Raw genomic sequence first — 19,844 nt, 5'->3', positions numbered from 1 at the left:
GTTTGACAGGACTTCACTTGAAGCATGCTGCTCAGATTTGGTCTCCTTACATGAACTACTGATGAAAATGGTTCAACAAAGGGTGACTTGGTTACTAAATAGACTGATTTCAGATTTAGAATGACTCCAAGGTTAAAAGGCTTAAATGTATGTAGTCTTGAGCAAAGGAGTCCAGTCAAATGGGACATGATCCAGTTACTTAAATGGTTAAAATGGAGGATGTTGATGTGCTCGACAAGGCAAACCAAGGGTCCTTGTTTGAAGCTTTTCAAGCTAATATTGAAATTGGAAAAAACCCTGCTTCAATAGGGTTTTGGTACTCGGAATAGTTTACCATAAGCAGCTGTTATTTACGATGAAGTGAATAGAGGTCGCTTGATCTTTATCAATAAATTGACTTTTACCAGCCAAGCTGGTCACCACCAACCTAAAGCTAAAGACTAAGAGGTGAGGTGTTGTGGAGAAAAACTGGTCATCACCATTGTTTTGGCATATTTATTTAGTTTAAGAGAAAGATTGAGAGAATTTTGCTCATAATGCACCCTTTAATTTAGTTGGTTGGGGCTATTTTCTGAGATCTCTTTATACTATTGATGTATCACTATTTTCTGGGGGGGGGGGGGGTCATTCTCAGTCTCCGAATGAAGGTACAATCCGAAAGAACACTGAATCTTCAAGAGCAGCAGTACTACATTGCCATAAAAATGTTTTTATCTGGGTCAAACTTTAAAATAATCTTAAGTTGATTGAAACTTTGCTCAGATTGAAATACAAGTGCAGTAAATTAAGATTGCTAAATGAATATAAAAGTGTTCATCTTCTGATCTAGTGCTTTAAGTGCAAAAACAGTTGTAAATTGTTTTAGAAAAAAAACGTAATAAAACAAAAAAACATTACTGTGAAATTGCGGAAATAAAATTGATTGGGAGAACGTTTAAAGTTACTGCGGAGTGTTTGGTTATCCATGATATAACACTGTGAGTAGTGAACAAAGCAGCAAAATATATTAAAAGCACAGCACCCAGTTTTACTTTTTACATTGTCTTTTTTATTATTATTGTTTTTGTCTAAACTAATGCTGGAAATCATTTAAAGGTTCGTCGCATCATTGATGAGAAAAACGAGGAACGTGCTGCTGCACTGGAGAAGCAAATTTTAGAAATTTTCGACAGAATTTATGAACTCTGGCATTCACGAAACAGCAATAGCTCGAGTCCTGATCTGCAACATGTAGCATCATTTGATAGTTTACTTGATGGGTTAAAAACACTAAACATGGATTTGATTGTAAATTTTGTGAAGGAAAATATAGGAACACTATTGTCAGTGAGTATTGAATATTGTCATATTTTTTGTATGTTTTTCTTTTAATAACTTCAGTTGTTTTGATCAAAGAATTTATTTCATATAAATTAAATCCTCAAATTTGTTATAGGTTTTGTTTTTCCTTTTTTTAAAAAAATAAAAATGTTAGCAGCTTTCAGGTGGCAAACCCTGCATGAAACCCAAAATGCAAAATGATAGAATAATATAAAAAAAACTGTGATAGTTAAGATGTGAGTAAATGCTTATTTGCTTCATTTTAAGTATTCATGTAAATTTCTAACTTCATTTAATGTTTTAAAAGACTGCCTAGTGCCTGTTTCAGGAGTTCATTGGCAAATGGCTAATATTGAATGGCTGATGAAAGAAAAATAAAAATACTTCATTTAAAATGACATGCCAGGTTTTAAAATATTAATAATAATACAGGATGGGACGCGGGAACTACCTTTGTTGAATTCGGCTCGCAAAAAATGTTGAGCATCATAGTGGTGGGGAGAGACACAACAGGAAGATTTGAATGGGAAGTTTTTTGTTACATCATGCTTTGGTCGAAACAGTATGGCACTTTTAGTGGAGACGTATTTTTCTTCCAGCCGCTCAATCATAGTGGGGACTTAACCCGGGCTGCACACTCACCTGGTTTAGCCCCCTGTGACTGTCCCACGAGCCCTGGAGAACCCAAAGAACCACATCCGAGCCGAAACTGCCAATGTATCAGTCGACATGCTCCAAAGAGTTGACCAAAACTTCCCAGTTCGACTAAATCAATGTATTGAAAATTTGAAAATGGAGGGTAACGCTTACAAAATATTGTTTTCAAAACAGCATAAAGCATAATCTTCCATTATGTGTGACATGAAAAAGATGATAATAAAGAATTTTTAAGTATATCAATTTTTATTTCATTTTCAAAAAAAGGAAGTTCCTGCGCCCCACCCTGTATATGTGATTAAAGTAGTTTAAATGACAGTTGAAGGAATTTCCAGCATTAAGAGTTAGAAAAAAAAGTTTTTTTTAACAAGTATTTTAATTCTTTTATCAAATTCAAATTTTTCAGCTTATAATTCGTTTAAGAATTCGGTAATTATTTTAAGAATCAAACAGTTTCTTAAAGTTACTTTTCGTTGTAAAAATGGTAGCAATATCAAAGCAAAATCTCTTTTTGTTTGTTTTAGTCTTGGACACAAGAAAATAAACATGGTGAATGGTTATAGTCAGATCTGAAATCAAAGTTCCAGACTTGGAATTCTGAACAGTAGCCACTAGAGATGGACACTGAGTTCATAAAATGCTTTAAAAAATCGAATCTTTCAACTGAGCAAATAAGTCACAGTTCCCAAAAAATGAACAGCAAGTCTTTTAGTGAATCAAGACTTTTGGCGAATCTAAAAATCCAATTTACTTACTTGGCAATTCACCAAAAGACTTGCAATTTGCCTTCTATGATAATGTATGATATTGTACCTCCTTGAATCAGTGATTTGTCTCGAAGCTTTGTTGTAGGTCCGTTCCCAAGACAATGATTCTTCTTGATTCAGAGGAAATAAAGAGTGATTCACTGTAGCCCAGTGGTTGGGGAGTTTAATACGGAAGTAATTGGTGGAAAGCTGGAAATTGCTTTAATCTATGCAGTATGGGTCTGGAATGACCATACTAAGTTTTCCCCCTTCTATTAAATGAGCTTTTGCCTTTACTGCCAAATAGTGACCAAAAACACCTGCTGTTTCATTAATATAACTATCTCAAAAATAACCCTTCCAACGGCATACGTATAGGCAGATTACTTGTAGAGATTGAAATTCTGAGCAAAATGAGTATCTATAATATGTAGCTTTGTTAAATACTAAGCGCACAATTTAATTTAAAAGTTAGGCTCAAATCACTAATCAAGCACTTCAAGCAAGAACGTTCCTTTCCCATTTCCACCGGCCCTCCCCGAGACCTCCTGGAATAGAAAGCCGCAACACTAAAATACATGGGGGTGCTTTCCTACCTACGGAAGCAGCTGCACAGGTACCTATTCATTAAGTTGACTTACTAGATGTTGCAGAAAACAATTTATTTCATTACAATGTAACAAAAAAATGAAAAAGGACCCTATCTTCATACAGAACTCATTTTAGTTCTTAAATGGAAGCCCAAAAATTAATGAACTGATAGGTTAATCTCAAGTAGAACTATCCAGAGAAAATGTCTGATTTTGGGTGACATAATTTAAATTAGAAAATCAGTATTATGTTCAAGCTAAAAAAGTTTTCCAGTTCACTTTTCTTGAAGTAAATCTTTTTTTTTTAATTTATGCAATTTGAAGAAAACTTAATTAATGATATTAAATGTTTTGCTGTGAGAAATGGTGCTTTTTAGCTCAATCAGTGATTACGGGAGTGAACTGTTTCGGAAAAATGACTGACTTGTGTGTGATTTGGGATTACTTATGTATGGAAGGTGACGTGATTGAAATCAAAGAATGTGGAATTCAAAAATGTGTTGAAAGCAGCCATAAAATACTATCATGTCAAATTAAGCGAGAAAATTTATGTTGTTTTCTATCATCATCCAACACACTGTTAAACTTTCGCATGTTTTCGAATGTTTTAGCCATGATCAGCGTATTATTTTAGGTGACCCACGTGTATATTATATATTGTTTGTAACTTTTTATGCCTGATGCCTTTCTCTGTTATGCCCTTTGTACTTCAAGTTATCGTAATGTCATATTTTTTCAATAATCACATGTCTGATAGTTTTCTAATTACTCTTAACTGTATGTGTTGAAGAAACTACGTACTGATGAAATGCAAAAGTTGAGCATTCATGGAAATAGGTGTGAATTTTTATTTATCGTCTATCTTTTGTTAGAAAGATGAACATTTTTAATGAATTGCTGCTGATCTAGCAAAAGAAGTTCTTAATTAAGAACCCGAATGTAATTTTACTATATATACTCTTAGAAACAATTTTTGCATTTTTGAACTAATTTTTTTAATAGTATTTTTTGCAAATTCTTTAGTTTATGGCTTATGTGTCTGAATTTTTAAAGCTTTTCAGCTAAATTTCGAAAAGTACTTAAAATTGCTGCGTATATTAACTTTTTGTTTTTTGTTCTAATATTTGCTATTTTACTCTGTTGTAATAATAACCTCTTTGAAGGATAGAGGATTGCCATTTGTACTTTATATTTTTGTTGTAATAATATATTTTTTTAATACTAATCTATTGTTTTTAATGCCCATTTCTTTAAAATTTTGAATTTGTGATATTTTATGTTGATTTCCTAAACTGCATCTCATGTATTACCATGTCTCACAGCAAAACATTTATTATTATAGATGAAATATTTAAGTTGTTTGAAGTAAAAAATTGATTTATTTCAAGAAGCAAATGGGAAAATATTTTACCTTTAACAAAAAAACTAATTTTCCAATTCAAATTACGTCATTTAAAATCAGTCATTTTCTCTGGATAGTTCTACTTGAAATTAACCAATCAGTATTTTTGCCCTTCCCTTTAAGAACTAAAATGAGTTCTGTATTAAGATAGGGATCCTTTTTCATTTCTTTGTTACATTGTAAAAAACTAAATTGTTTTCAGCAACATCTAAGTCAACTTGATGAATACGTACCTGTGTAGCTGCTTTCTAAGGTAGAAAAGCACCCCCGTCTGTTTTGGTGTTAGGGCATTCTATTCCAGTGGGTCTCGGGAGCGGGGGGGGGGGGGCTGGTGGGAGTGGGAATGGTACCTTCTAGCTTGAAGCTCTTGATTAGTGATTTGAGTCGAACTTTGAAATTAAGTTGTGTGCTTAATGTTTAACAAAGGTATATATTGTCAATATCCATTTTGTTCAGAATTTTAATCTCTACAAGTAATTTGCCCTTTTGTATGGCCATTAGAAGAGTTATTTTTGCGATATTGTTACATTTATGAAAAAACAGGTGTTTTTTGTCACTAATTTGGCTGTAGCGGCTAAAGCTCACTTAGTAGAAGGGGGAAAACTTAATATGGTCATTCCAGACCCATACAGCATAGATTAAAGCAACTTCCAACTTTCCACCAATTATTTCTGTATTCGACCTTTTTTCACTGGCCTACTGATTGATTTGAGGAATTATTTCCAACTCTTTTAATCTATTGTAGTTCTGTTGCTAGGTGTTATCTCATTTCATTGCATCTCGAAAATTATCAAGTTCCGTAACTCAACACATGAAACAATCCACATTTAAACATTTATTTTTAAGAATAATAAAAAGGTAAAACTTCAGTAGAACATAAAAAGGTAAAAACTCAAATTGAAACTGAAAATCGTTCAACACATTCATATTATTGAAAATTGAAAAGTCTGAAGTTCTAGTAATCCAACTAAACAATGTCTTGGAACCAGTCAAAAAATTAAATACTTGATATTATTGCATTGAAACAAGGATATAAATAAATTTCAAATCCAGTAATATGTTGAAGAATAACTTGTTAAGTGAAATGCAAAGTGGTCCCATATTACATATATAAATGTATGTGTGTGTGTAATTGTGAGAGTTAGTTGTGTAATTTTTTCAAAATCTTTATTGCTTGAAAACTAAATTTCTTGATTTTTTTTTCTAGCCCCTTTGTACTGTAATCATATTGGTTGTTGAGTAATTTTTTTCTGCCATATAGTATGTGAGCTAATTATGATGAAAGAGTGATGTGTAATTCTCATAGAATTTGTCATATTAATGTTAAAACTGATAAAAATTTCTTCCTCTATTTTCAGGTTTTAGATTCTGTATGGACAATTCTAAAAGGAAATATAAGCTTAGCATTCAGTGCCTTAACTGCTATAGTTTCCCTTTTGTTTGGTGGAGGCACTGCTGTTTTGAATTTTGTCTTGAATTTTGTAAGTGATTTGACGTATCACAATATGGCAAAAGAAGTGACCAAACTCAAATAAAAAAAATAATAAAAATAATAATAATAATAATAATAATAATAATAATTATACAGTATTGGAGAGAAAAAATATGCCCTACTAGAGAGAGAGTTTTCATTGTTTCATGCTCAATTAATACAGTACATGCAAAATATTTACATTATGTTTACTAGCAGTACCCGCACAGCGATGCCCGTGCTAAAAATTTAATGGAGGTCCGTTGAATTAAAAAAAAAAAAAAATGACGCCCCCTCCCCCTCTGATGTGAAATGATCATTTTTCTTTGTATAAAATGCATACTCACCTTTTCAAAAAAAAAAAATAAGTTTCTTTGGAATTTAAAACTTTTCGTCAAATGATTCAATTAGATTTACATTTGCTTTAAAACTCTATTTAGCAAGTGAAGTGGTTTTTACTGCAATATAAAATATTTCGCCAAATAAACAAAAAAAGACATCAAATAATATCTTTCAAGTGTAAAAATAATTCCAAACTCTATTGTTTATCGCCAAACTTGCCCAGCAACCACGCTATCATAATCTATCCGTCTAATGAAAAAAAAATGCGGTGAACCATTCAAAAATCATCGTCGGAAAAGAAAGAAAGTGTCGTACATTTCATTCGGATAAAAACAAATCAAAAGTTTCTTTTCTTTCAAAATGAATCGCCAAAACAATGAATTTCACTAACGGTTGCCTTAAAACAATAATCCTAGACCGAACAGCTCAGGACCTAACGCGCCAAACGATCACGCTACCGGAAGTCGATCCTTTTGCGAGTGAAGCGGATGTTTTTTCTTTAGCAATAATAAATGTTTCGCCAAACAAACAAAAAGGTATATGATCACATTAACAGTAGCTTTCACATCTTTATATATATTAAGAGCTGCGTTTCCCGGCTTTGCCCGGTTTACTTTGATAATAAAAATTATGTCGTGTGAAATATATTCAACAATCAGGCTTAAATAAAAGGGGGGAAAAAAACACCATACAAAATTACCCTTCCAACCATTGACGACAGATATTAAAATACTTTTAAGAAATTAAAATGCGAAAGATGGATTTTGAAAGCATAACCATGGAAACATGAAATGAATTCAAAATGTATTCAAAAAGCGTAACCGTGGAAACGTGAAAATAAAATAGTTGACAACCTGAATCAAAATGACATATTTCGAAATTGATTTAAAAACGCTTGTAACTTTTTTTCCTTTGAAGATAGAAGCTAATTTTTTCGACCACGGGTCGAGAGAGATCTGGAGTAAAAAATCTTGCTTTTTCCAATGCTGTCAAAAAGAAAATTGTGGGACAATTCCTTCACCTTTTATTGACAGATTTAATAAAGAAAGTAGTGTCTAAATTTCAGCTAAGCCTAAAAAAGTTCGAGCTAAAAATGCAAATTACTCCCATCATAATGAAGTTAGAGCATCGAAACAAATTGCTTAGAACTTAATATGTGCAAGTAATTTTTCACCCCTTTAATAGCCAATAATAGGCAATTTACGTGAAATTTGCGCCTAAATTGGAATAAAAAAAGAACTATTTATCGGATTTTTTTCGAATTATAGCCTATGTTACTCAGTGAGAAGACACCTTTCATACAGTGAAAGAATTTTTCAAATAGGTTCAGTAGTTCCGGAGATTACCTCGAACATATAAACACACAAAAATTCGTCCTCTCTCTTTATATATTAGTAAAGATTGGTTGATATTTGTAGTCTGATTTAATAATGTGCATTTAAAGTTTCAAACTTTTTCTTCTGAGTTATGAAATTTTATGATATCTCACTATTGATTATATTATTTATATGCTACTACTTGTTAGTTATTTAAACTAATTTGTGTGAGTTTTGTTTAAAAAAAGCATTAGATTTAAATTTTGCATGAATAATTTAGTTTTTCTTTTTAAGATGTGTCGCTTCTTTTGCTAAGTTATGTTTTGATTTATTTTACTAAATGAGTATTTTCTTAGTTCTTATACTTTATCATTAATGAATATTGTGAGAAGATGTGTTATATGCTTTTTGGTTGTTAAGGTTTTTATAATTTATTTATTTTTAATGACTGCAAGTGCAAATATTTTTACGTTATTTTTATATTTGCTAGATAGTATTTTAGTCACTGTTTTTAAAGTTATGGCAAATATGAGGTGTAAAACTTTTGGAAAATAAGAGTATCAATTCACAAGTGGTTGAACTATTTAATCTAATAAAAGATAGGTTTTTACTTAATACTTGTTAAATCTTAACCCATTCTTTGCCCCGGCCGATACAGGATCGGCCGTGCAGTTTGTGTCAATACTGCCTTGGGCAATTCAGGCTCGTCGCAAGAAAATGGTTCCTAACTGCCTTCGACGATCCTGTGTCGTCACGGCGTTTCTAGCAGTTTTTGCCTCGGCCGAATATGTGTCGGCGATCCTTCCAGGGGCAGAACCCTGATATTGCGCTTCTCTGTTGGGTTCTGGTGCTTTTAGGGGAACGGTAATCAAGTTCTTTTCCTTAGACAAAAGGGATGTAACTTATAGTATTTTACGAAACTTGTTGTCATTTATTTTATTTTACTAAGATATTAACCTTTCAAGTACTCCTGAATGGGACACGTATAATGCTTCAAATAATCAGGCATTATATTTTTGAAGCTTTGTTTCTTAGTATTCTGGCATTTGAACTCCTGATGAACAAGTGTGAAAATATTTCCTTACACATTTAACAATATTTCTATGCCTGAATAAAGCAAATAAACAGAATTTCTTTTTCTTGTTATCAAAAATCCACCTTCTTACACAAGCAACCTTCACTAAATTGTTCATAATCCTCAAATTTTATAATTTATTTTACACAACATTTTTTAAAAAATTATCTTACACATCTTAATTTTGTACGAGTATGTTTTTTTAAAAATTATAATGTGTTTTACTACGCTTTTTATTTATTTGTATACTATTATTATTTTTTATTATTTATTTATTTTTAAATCGTGATATTTTCAAACTTAAATTTTAACTTTTTATATTCGCGGCATCCTTTGATGGATTTTTAGTGATACAGTTTTGAATATTTTTAACCTTCCAAGCGGCGGCCATGTTTTTCTAGAACTTCTGATTTGTGTCACCACCGAAATACCATGTGGACCCATAAAGAGTCAGTCTTTTCTCAAACGAATTTTACCCCCCTCGTAATCCGCAGTGGGTGGGGAGTTCCTTCTGCTTCATTAGGGACGCGTGACACTGAGCGACAGCACACCTGCTCATCAAACTAGTACAAAAGAGAATCTGTGGAATGTAGTTTCCTGCTTAGTTGCAACTTACAACCTATTAGTTCAACAAAAAAGGGGAAAAAATATGAATCTTATTTGAAAGCATAAGGATAGTTCGTTTTTCTTCTAAATTAGAATGTATATCTCCTAAATAATGAGATACGGGAACGCATATTTTTATGCAACATTTTATTGAGCTGATCGTACATATATTTATGTATTGAGAACAAGTATGACTTTAATTTCTGTCCATTAGGTTTACTTATACGATATAAGTGACTTTTTTAAACTTTAATATCTTTAATTAGACTCAAACTGGCTTAAATGAAAAACATTTGATGACTAACTTCTCTAAAATACCTCAAACAATTGATAAAAGAATAATATTCAATAGTTATTTTTAATAAATCAAGTTTTTTTTGTTCCACCCAGGAAAGCTTCCAATGTTTGACTGTTTTGAGTAATCTTTTGTCTAATAGTCTCTTTGAAAAGATCAGAAATGTCTTTTTATACTCCCTGTCTGTCCTGGATGATGCTCTTATCCTAATATCGGCACTCTTTTAACTTTATTCCATACACTTCACTAGTATCTTCAAAATAATCAGAAAAATGTGTGTAAGAACGCTTTTGTGTGTGTTCCAAAGCTCTTGAATAATAAACCATATGGGCTAAGAAGAACATAGGTCGAACGCAAAATTACTGTTGATTTTTTTTTCTTTTTTCAATGACCTCACTTATATAGATATTTTTTATTTTTGGATCCTTTTTTTTTTTGAGTACATTTTGAAGTTTTGAGTCTTCCATTCGTTTAGGGTATGTTTTTTTCTTTAAATCCAAGCTATTTTTTTATTACATGTAATTAATTTATTTCAATTTCAGAAAGTTAAACTATTGCCTCATTTTTTTAATTTTTTTTTTTTTTTTTTTTTTTTTGTCATTTTTCATCTAAGTCGAACATTTGAAATTGTTATTGAAATATTATTTCAAAATCTTTTATCGTTCATATTCAAATATGATTATGAATACTTAAGTAATAAATAATGCTAAGATTAAAATTATTGTTTAATGATAAGTATTTTCATTTTATTTTAAAGCCATTTTTCGTATGTATATTTCTTTAAGTGTATTTTTTGCAATGCTCGCTTTTATGAATATTTTTGATAATCAAAACCAGAGATTGAATAATGCGTATGAAAATTTTAGTACTTTATAATCAAACATCGGTTTAATGACAGATGAGGGATTATTGTTTGATTTTGTTTTCAAAGGTATGGTTTCTTCCAAGCATGCCTTCTTTCTACATATAGGATGTTTTCATTCAATACTTTTGTTAGACCATTTCAAATTTAAATGAATGCTTCTGCTGCAATGAAATGGATGCTTGGAGAAAGGTGTTCGCTCTCAAAAAATCTAAGTGACAGAGCAGGTCCTTGTGATTCTTTTAAATGCACCAGAATAAAGGAAAGAAACTGTCAGGAAACGGGGCATTGTGATCAGTTCAACAGAAAATGCGCATGTGGTTTAGGCTTACAACTTGAGTGCTGATAAATTACTATTGATGGATTAGGTAGTATGCATCTACTTTTGTCATGCATTGTAGGAACATTCACTGATAACAAACTATGCATTTAGGAGAGGAGGCAAGATTCCATTTCATTCACTGATTATCACGGTTAACTAAGTTTTTTTCTCCCCTTTTTTCTGAGATACGTTTCGATATTTTTTGAAAAAAAAAAGTCTTTTTCAAGACTAAGGTCTTCTTAATTGCACTTTATTAGTGGAATACACGGATCATAATATTCCACTCTGCTGATTTGAGCAAACAACTCTGCTGCATTCCTTTTGAAGAAATGGATTCGGACGAACGTTCAGATAATGAATATTCAGATTCATCGTCTTCTGGATCTCTCTCTGATAGTGAAACGGTGGAAGATACATCACTAAATGACGTAAGAGACAGGGTCAGATTAGACAGGCAAGATTTGGCTCCCCCTCCACCACGCTTCCCATTCACTGAAAATCCGGAGACTAAAATATTGCTGCATCATTCTTCACCGGTTGAAATTCTTTGCGAATTTTTGGATGGCGACATTATCAACTATGTATCAACCGAAACGAATCGATATGCACGGGACTTCATTGAAAATAATGAACTGACACCGGGTTCTAGAGTACAGAACTGGAAGGAAACCGACTCGAGTGAAATTAGAGTGTTTCTAGCATTAATTGCTATTACAAGGCATCATGCGACAGCCATTACAAAAATGGTATTGGACAAATATATATATATATATATATATATATATATATATATATATAAACACCCTCTTTTGGAGAAGTTATGTCTGAAAAACGGTTCAGTGCGATTATGAGTTTTTTTCATTTCACGGACAATAATACCATTGATTTAAGAAATCATCCCCAGCCAGGACTTAAAAAAATGTATAAAGTGTACGAATATATTAACAATAAATTTAAATCTGTATATTGTACCCGAAAAAAATGTAGCTGTCGATGAATCCTTACCACTTTGTAAAGGAAGACTTGTTTTCAAACAATATCTTAATTCAAATGAATGTTGGATGCTGTATGGTTATGTTTTATTATTAATGTCGCTCATTCTTTACTGCATATAAATAATTTATTTCTTGATGCTAATATAATACGGTGCAACGTTTTACGATTCAACAGTGTTATTTTTCATTATTAAATGGAAATTCGAAAAACATAGATTGAAATTTAATATAAAATTACAATTTCTCAAACGTAGAATTTTTCAAGCGCTCTCACTTCAATCATTGATTAGGAAAATCTTACTTTATCAAAAACGAGTTCCAGTTCAATTTTAGCTCTCTGTTTTGTCTTTAAAATTGTGATACTTGACATGTAAAGTAATATACGTCCCTCGTAAAAATTTCGATTTTTGAGCTAGTAACATTTTTAATTTTTTTTTTCTAAACATCATTTTTTTTTCACGTCTGACCCATGCTGGTGAAAATAATAAACTGGCTCGCATCGAAAAGAAATAATTAGTCGTTTAGTTACCAATTAGGTTCAGAAATCATTCTAAAATGATCAAGGGAAATTCGTTCAAATCTTTAACTATATGATGTTTTCATTATATACAGAAGATATGTATTTTTTGTTTACTTATAAGTAAGGCTTTTGTTTTTCCTCTGTTTAGTTTCCAGTTTTAGTTTCTCATTATTATTAATATTGTTATTATTTCAGAAATACTAGTTATAGAATTTGAATCTACGTTTAGATTGAAAATTTAAGTTGTTTATCGCAAAATGATACATAGCCAAGACTAGTTACCCTCAAAACTTCGGTAAAAAGAGAGAAACTGAGAAAATATTACGTGTGACGGAAGAGTTGTGCCTGTCACCTAAAATTTTATAATTGTGTATGTACATACAGTCCTCTCTCCCTCACCCCACTCCTTTAATACACATTCAAGTTTTATGATGCCTATTTTCCTAATTAAATGACGTTGTATTTAAACACACGTGGGTATGTTTCAAATAAAATAACAAAATAACGTTAAAAGTACTTAAAAGCGCCATTCATCGTAGTGATATGTTGAGAGAAGTTATATTGGGTCACGTTGGGTCCCGTCAACGCCATACAGCAACACGCCTCCCATTCAAATTGAAGGAGAGTCTACCACACCTCCAATTACACGCTAGAGTGACCGAAGGGGGAAGCGAAAAATGCCGCTACGAATATATTCGTAGCTTGCCGTTTTCAGTATGAAAAAGTTTCCGAACATATTCGTAGCCTGCCGTTTTTAATATAAAAATATTTCCGAATATATTCGGGCTCGCCGCCAGGAGGGTTAATTTCACAAACAAAAATTATGACGACCGCATTGATTATACGTAATAGTTGACCATGCAAAACATAAAATATATACTACAGTACAAATGAAATGATATTATCTTGAGTTCTTTTCGCTTTACTCATAAGAAACGAAACATTCCTTTTCTCCCTTTCTTTTTCAGATTTTATTTATTGTTTTAAAATAGCTCCAATTGCACCTTCTTTTATGAGATTTTAAAAATAGAAATAAAATATTTGGTTTCTTTTCAATAATCAAGTAGCCTTAATTAGTAAATAATCCTATGAAACTAACTAAAATTTATCCAAATATGTTTTAAAATAAGAAAAACAATCCGACTCGATTTCAAGCAACATTTTCTTTTTTTTTTTTTCTTCTGAAGACATGTTTTCAAATACAAGCAGTAAAGCTTGCTTTGAAATTCCTTTCTGAATCAAACTGTTTTGTTGTAAGAAAATAATGTGGAAGGGTTGACTACAAGACACCAAGGGGGACATCTCCTTAGGGAATCCGCCCAGGCAGTCTCTGTTATTCCTCTCTCAGCTGGAGGCTTTTAGTTGCATGCACAAAAGTATCCTTTAGGGAAATAGGGGATTAGCCGCTAGTTTTGATCTTTTGTAATCATTTATCTTTAAAATACTTCCCACGCTTGAGCAACTGATATCTGGACACTCAGAAGGGATTTAAAAGTCATCGCCATTACGATAAAAGAACCGAAAAGCAAAGAGATGTCTCTGTGTTTGTTGGTCGTTTTGAAGGGTCACAATGTATCAAAAGACACCGAAGAATACTTTTTATCCGCTTAGAAAATCATTCCCACAGTTAAAGCGTTTTTCTCCATTCAAATCCCTTGCTCACAGGTTGGATCGATCAGTCAATTGTTTGAAGAATGTTTTGTTGAGCCCTTTTGAAAGGTAGATCATCTTACATTTAACAGTTTTGATTTCTTAAGTGTATAAAAAGAAAAAAATGATATACTGAGATAAAACAAAAAGAAAAATAAATCAATAAAATAATTAGTGTTATAAAAATAATTGCTTTTCATCATATCCTGTATTATTTATTATTTTCCCGTTATGTACTGTGTAAATTTAATGAATATTTCAGCACATATTAGCAACCTTGTATTTTATTGCACTATTTAATTCATTGCCAAAAAACTAATAAAGCGAAGCGATTTTCGAATGCAAGCTGAACAGCAAAAACAGCATTAAAACCCCGAGAGCAAAATGGGGAAAAAAGCGCTATTGCAACGTAGCAAAAAGCAACTCCGTTTGTTATCTGTGGCATGCGCCTTAAGGGGTTTTGGGCTTTGAGCATAGAATGGGTTAATACGTGTAATATGCTGTTGCAAAAAGTAGATGCTATAATATCTGTTTTCATATAACACCATTGTAGTTTTTTATTTGGAAACATTATTTAGAAGCTAATTTTGTTTTTTAATGCATGAAACCCAAATCATGTTATCTAGTGCTGTAGGAATTATTGTGCGATGGTTATGTATTGTGCTAGAGTAAATATGTGGTTGCTGTGTTATAGCAGAGTTCTCACAGTTTGTCAATTGTGTTAGAGAGAAACCCTGCTGTAGGAGCGTATATGTTATTGTAAAAGTTCTAATGAATCACCAGTGAAATTCGACATTCTCCAAATCAATTTTAGTCTTTCAGGGTAACATATACACACACATTGGTGTCCCTTGTCCTACACAGTTAATATGTACATGCTATATCGAAGCCACGTTGTATGAGACTTTTTTATTTCTTTATTTAATTTATTATTTTATGTATTTGTTAAATTAATCATGTCCTTATATAATATAAATCAGGGCAATATGTACAGTGTTGTATTAAAGCCATTTTGTTTGAAATAATAAACATCAAAGCAGTGTGTACCTTGTTGTGTTAAAATCAAACCTTAAAGTGAAATGGATGATAGCTGAAATTTAATTCCAGTAAAACACACAAATGCAAAAGTTAGTTAACTTCACACTTTTAATCAAAAATGGAAGCATGAAGTACAACATACAAATGAAAAATGGACATTTTCAATAGTAATTTAAGTTAAGAATTTCCCTTATTCAAAGAAATTGAAAAAAAAAAAAATCTAGTTGAGAGTTCCTTTGTTGAACAAAAATGAAATTCAGTTTTTTTAAATTGTGTTATATCAAAACCATGTAGAAATTAAAGTTTTGTAATATTTATACTGAATACATGTTATACTAATCCCAAATTTTGTATCTTGTGTTATATCAAAACCGTGTTTTACAAGTACCGTGTTATACGATGGATGCCTGTATATATGCAGGGCCTAAGGTAGAAATTCTAAGCTCCTGTGCAGTATTGTTGTCGAGCCTTTATCTGAAATTTCATATTTACGACCTCAACAAGGAATTTAACTTATAAATGTTTAAAAAGGTCTGAAATAAATACATTTATGATGTAACTAAAACAATCAATCTATTTTCAATTTATTTTGCTCAACTTTGGCTAGTCATATTAATGTGGGCCTGGCCTGGAACTTCAGACCTTTTTTCATTTGGCGCCCCCCCTCCCTCCCCGGCCACTTATAAAATGCATGTTTTGTAATTACTTTACATCTCTTAATATGTTTATGATTATTGCCATATTATTTATGCCTTTGATTTATGTAATTTCAGATTGTATTTTCCACTTCTTTGTTCTATCTGCTTTGTGCTAGTGGAAATCAATATAAGCCAGTTGAGGTATGCAGTAAACTTTTGCCATCTTCGGCTAGTGGAACTCAGTTCGGCTTGGCGGTTGAGGAAGCCATCAATGGTGTTTTTGCTGCTTCCTTCAAAATGGCTGCATTTTATGGGTTATACACATGGCTTATTCACACTTTATTTGCTGTCAAAATTGTATATATTCCTTCAGGTAAATAATTCGTATACCTTATTTTACTTCTTAATTCTTAATTATTTTGGTACATTTTGTACTTACGTAATTTTAGAACTTTCAATAGCCTAAAGTTTTAAGATGGTTGGATAAATTGTAATTTTTTTGTACCAGCATCTTCAGTCTGTTTTTACCTCATTATTTTTTTTACAGTTCTTGCCGCCATTTTCGGAGCTGTTCCTTTCCTGGGTCCGTATTGGGCTTGCTTGCCTGCTGTTCTAGAATTGTGGCTGGTCAATGGACAGATAGGGACTGCAAGCTTCATGATGGTAGCTCAACTTATTCCAACATCTTTTGTTGACAGTGCAATATATAGTGAAATCAAAGGGTGAGCATGTAATTTGCATAAATATGCTTTAGTTGGCTTATTATTTTTGCTGCAGTAAACCATTCTGAAAAGAAAAACAATAAAAACCCTTACTTTAAATCTTTCATTAACTATTTGGAATTGATACCAATATTATTATTCTTGTTTTTCACATCAGTGCATGGGTAAACATAATTATAACACTAACTTTTCTAAAAAAAAAAATATACTTTACAAGTGAATCACCTCAACATTATTATAAATCATATTTTTTGAATTTTTTATCAAATAGTGAAGAACTGATAGGTTTTTTTTTTTTTTTTGTAATGTATTTTCCCTCTTCAGAGGTGGCCATCCATATCTTACTGGTCTAGCCATTGCTGGTGGTGTTTTTTGCCTGGGATTTGAAGGAGCTTTGTTTGGACCTATGCTGTTATGTGTTCTTTTTGTGGCCATGCATATGTATGGTGCTGTGATAAATCCATCGGCTATGAACGAGTCACGTAGAATAAGTAAAGCATTCTCTTTGAAAAGGTGAGTTTTTTTCCTGTTTTATACGCTATTAATTGTAATGCATTTTTCACTTGCTGTAATATTCATATTAACAAAACATGAAGTTAAAGAAAGAATAAGTGAAGCACACATCAGTTTTGAAATTTTTTAGGGTTACTTTACTGCAGGATTAATTAGCTTATTCGTTATCTGTTTGCTGTCCATGTCACCATCATTTTCTAAAATCTTCAATATGGAAATGATCCAATTTTTTCTTCAATTCTTGTTTCAGCCTTGCTACTGATAATTTAACCGTTACAAAATCTCTTAATGTATTTTTCTAGCTGCAGTAAATTATCATTAATGAATACTCTTTATAGTTATTACGACACTGATCCTAACTTGTGTTCATATTAGGATTTCAAAATAAAGAGTATATATTTTATGAAGCATTATTTTATTGATGGTTTTGTTAAAGTTGGATGCTTTAAGACTTTAGTCAGCACTCAGTTTATATATATATATATATATATATATATATATATATATATATATATATATATATATATATATATATATATATATATATAGTCATTTTTAAGTCATTTTTAATCTGAAAGCAAGCGTTTTTAGACCTTCTAATCAGTTTTTTGCCTTTGTGGTTACAAGAAAAAAACATGTATTTTTGTATTCATTTCCTTTTTCTAAAAGCATTTTTGTATTTTTATAGGATGTTTTCAGCTGAATAGTTTAGTCAACATGTGGTTCATACTTTACAAATATCAGTGCTTTCAATATTTTTAGTTTGCATGGTTTGTATTATTGTACTTCTAAATTTTCTTTATTTTACCTGCCTGTGTTTTGTTTTGTTATTAAATTTTTGTTATATTTATTGTCCTTATTTTGATGAAAGAAGTCACCGTCATCATTTGTATTTTTATAAAATTTAATAAAGCTTCATTTTGGTATAATTTGATGAGTTCCTTTATACAAGACTATACTTTTTTTTGTTTTTATTATTACTAGATTTCATTATTTTTTTACGTTTTATATTACTGTGAATAACTTCTAAATGGAAAAAAATAAGAACCTATACAATAAAAGATTTCAGTACGCAAAAATAGATTAAAATATCTTTCTTTTGTGTCAAAACTCAGCTTATTTTTAAAATAAGATTAGTAGCATTCTGCTGCAAAAATAAATAATTTCTATGGAACTTAGTCCAAAAATGAATAAAATTCTTTGGTTCCCATATTGTTGTGGAATCTCGCCCAGTAGGAGTTCCTTAGTCTTGAACAGTGATAAATCCATTATGTACCTCTGTTCTGCAGTCTAGCCAAATCTAGAATGGAGTGGACACATTTCGGTTTAGCTGTAATCTTTTCCCGCATGCAGGGGAGTGCACAGAAATATTGCTCCCCCCCCCCAATAATGTTTACCCCTACGTCCCTGCATATAATTCATCCCTCACTTCAAAAAGTCCCCCCCCCCTTGCTTGCAGCTGCTCCCATGCAGTATAAATTCAACTGTCGGTCTTCTGTTACAAGTTCTGTTACTGTAGTGAGAGAAATGTCAAATTTTGGATACATGAGTTTTTTTGACAATAGAGTCGTTTCCAAAATTTTTAAAGTATTTTTTTCTGAAAGAGCATGCTTAAGAACATAGAATCTGACCATTTTTTAAATAATTTCTTTAAGTTCAATATAACCGAATTTAGTAATAAAAAATTACTTAAATCGGTACTCTTACATCGTTTAACCCTTCTGCGATGACATCACAAATGGTGAAATGCCATTCAGTGTTGCCATTCACTGTCCAAAATATTTAATTCGCATCTTTACTCACGTGTATTGGCAACAATATGGTTGATAGCAAGCGTAGAGCGCAATTGTAATTCGCTTTTTGATTATCATAATGTGGAAATAGGGTAGAAAGATGCGCCATAGTGCATCATTTGTGACATCATAAAGACCACACCTTGTTTGAAGAATCGAACATTTTGAAAAATTAATTAAAAAATAACTGTTGGGGAAAATAAAAGTATATTCTAAGTCCATGTTTTTTTTTTTTTTTTTTGCTTATTCTATCAATTTCGGTGACAAAAAGTACTACTTTTGACTGAAGGACAACCCCATTGAGCGCTTGAAAATTATTAGGCACAATGCCCATTACTGATCTCAGGCTCTTTGCTCATCAGTAGAATGCTTGATCCATTAGACATCAGAGAGTTCAAGATTCAGTGCCTCTACAACTGCATCAGAATTATTCTTCTGCTACATCCTAGCACAAAATGCATATTTTTGAGAGATTCTGGTCTTAATCGCAATTTTCAAAATAAATGGAGTAAATTTTAGATTTATTTATTTTGTATCTAAAACAATGCTTTTTTATTGCATTTCCCATCAGGTGAACAACAAACCCCAGAAAACTGGTTCCTGGAATGAAAATACAGTGCAATCCCCTTATAACAAATGCTAATTCTTCGAAATATCCATTTCAATGAAATAAAATTTTAGTCTGAATTTATTTATTATTATATTGCTTGAATTTCATGCCAAAGAATAAAATTTGCTTCCCCAATATCTTCACGTATCCAAAGATTGCCTAAAATTACTTTTTTAACACCTCAATTTTGAAAAATTTCCTTGAGAAGTCCCGACTACCTAACATCAAAGAAAACATAAAACTGATTTTAATTTTGAAAAACAAATCTGGAGGGAGCTCCAAGCCTCTTTTCTATTTGCATTACTAAAAATTACCTGAAATTCTGAATTTTGACTTAATTTTTGGAACTTTTCGGTGGGGC

The 19,844-nt window shown here is 31.6% G+C and overlaps 1 protein-coding gene across 2 annotated transcripts in view; it reads left to right on the top strand.

Annotated features, from left to right (window-relative positions):
• LOC129221980 (transmembrane protein 245-like) overlaps nt 1-17,998 on the top strand; it is a 49,425-nt gene extending 31,427 nt beyond the window's left edge. For both annotated transcript variants that reach the window (XM_054856389.1, XM_054856388.1), the window contains 6 exons: nt 1,096-1,326; nt 6,074-6,196; nt 15,981-16,218; nt 16,393-16,567; nt 16,892-17,080; nt 17,769-17,998. In XM_054856389.1, the coding sequence (XP_054712364.1) occupies nt 1,096-1,326; nt 6,074-6,196; nt 15,981-16,218; nt 16,393-16,567; nt 16,892-17,080; nt 17,769-17,787 (975 nt within the window). In that variant the 3' untranslated portion in view covers nt 17,788-17,998. The remainder of the gene's footprint in view (nt 1-1,095; nt 1,327-6,073; nt 6,197-15,980; nt 16,219-16,392; nt 16,568-16,891; nt 17,081-17,768) is intronic.
• The last annotated feature ends 1,846 nt before the right edge of the window (nt 17,999-19,844 follow it).

Source organism: Uloborus diversus, chromosome 5 (assembly GCF_026930045.1).
Source record: "Uloborus diversus isolate 005 chromosome 5, Udiv.v.3.1, whole genome shotgun sequence".
Classification (NCBI taxonomy): domain Eukaryota; kingdom Metazoa; phylum Arthropoda; class Arachnida; order Araneae; family Uloboridae; genus Uloborus; species Uloborus diversus.
The sequence above is the reverse complement of the archived record's forward strand: the minus strand, read 5'-3'. Positions and strand labels throughout refer to the sequence as shown.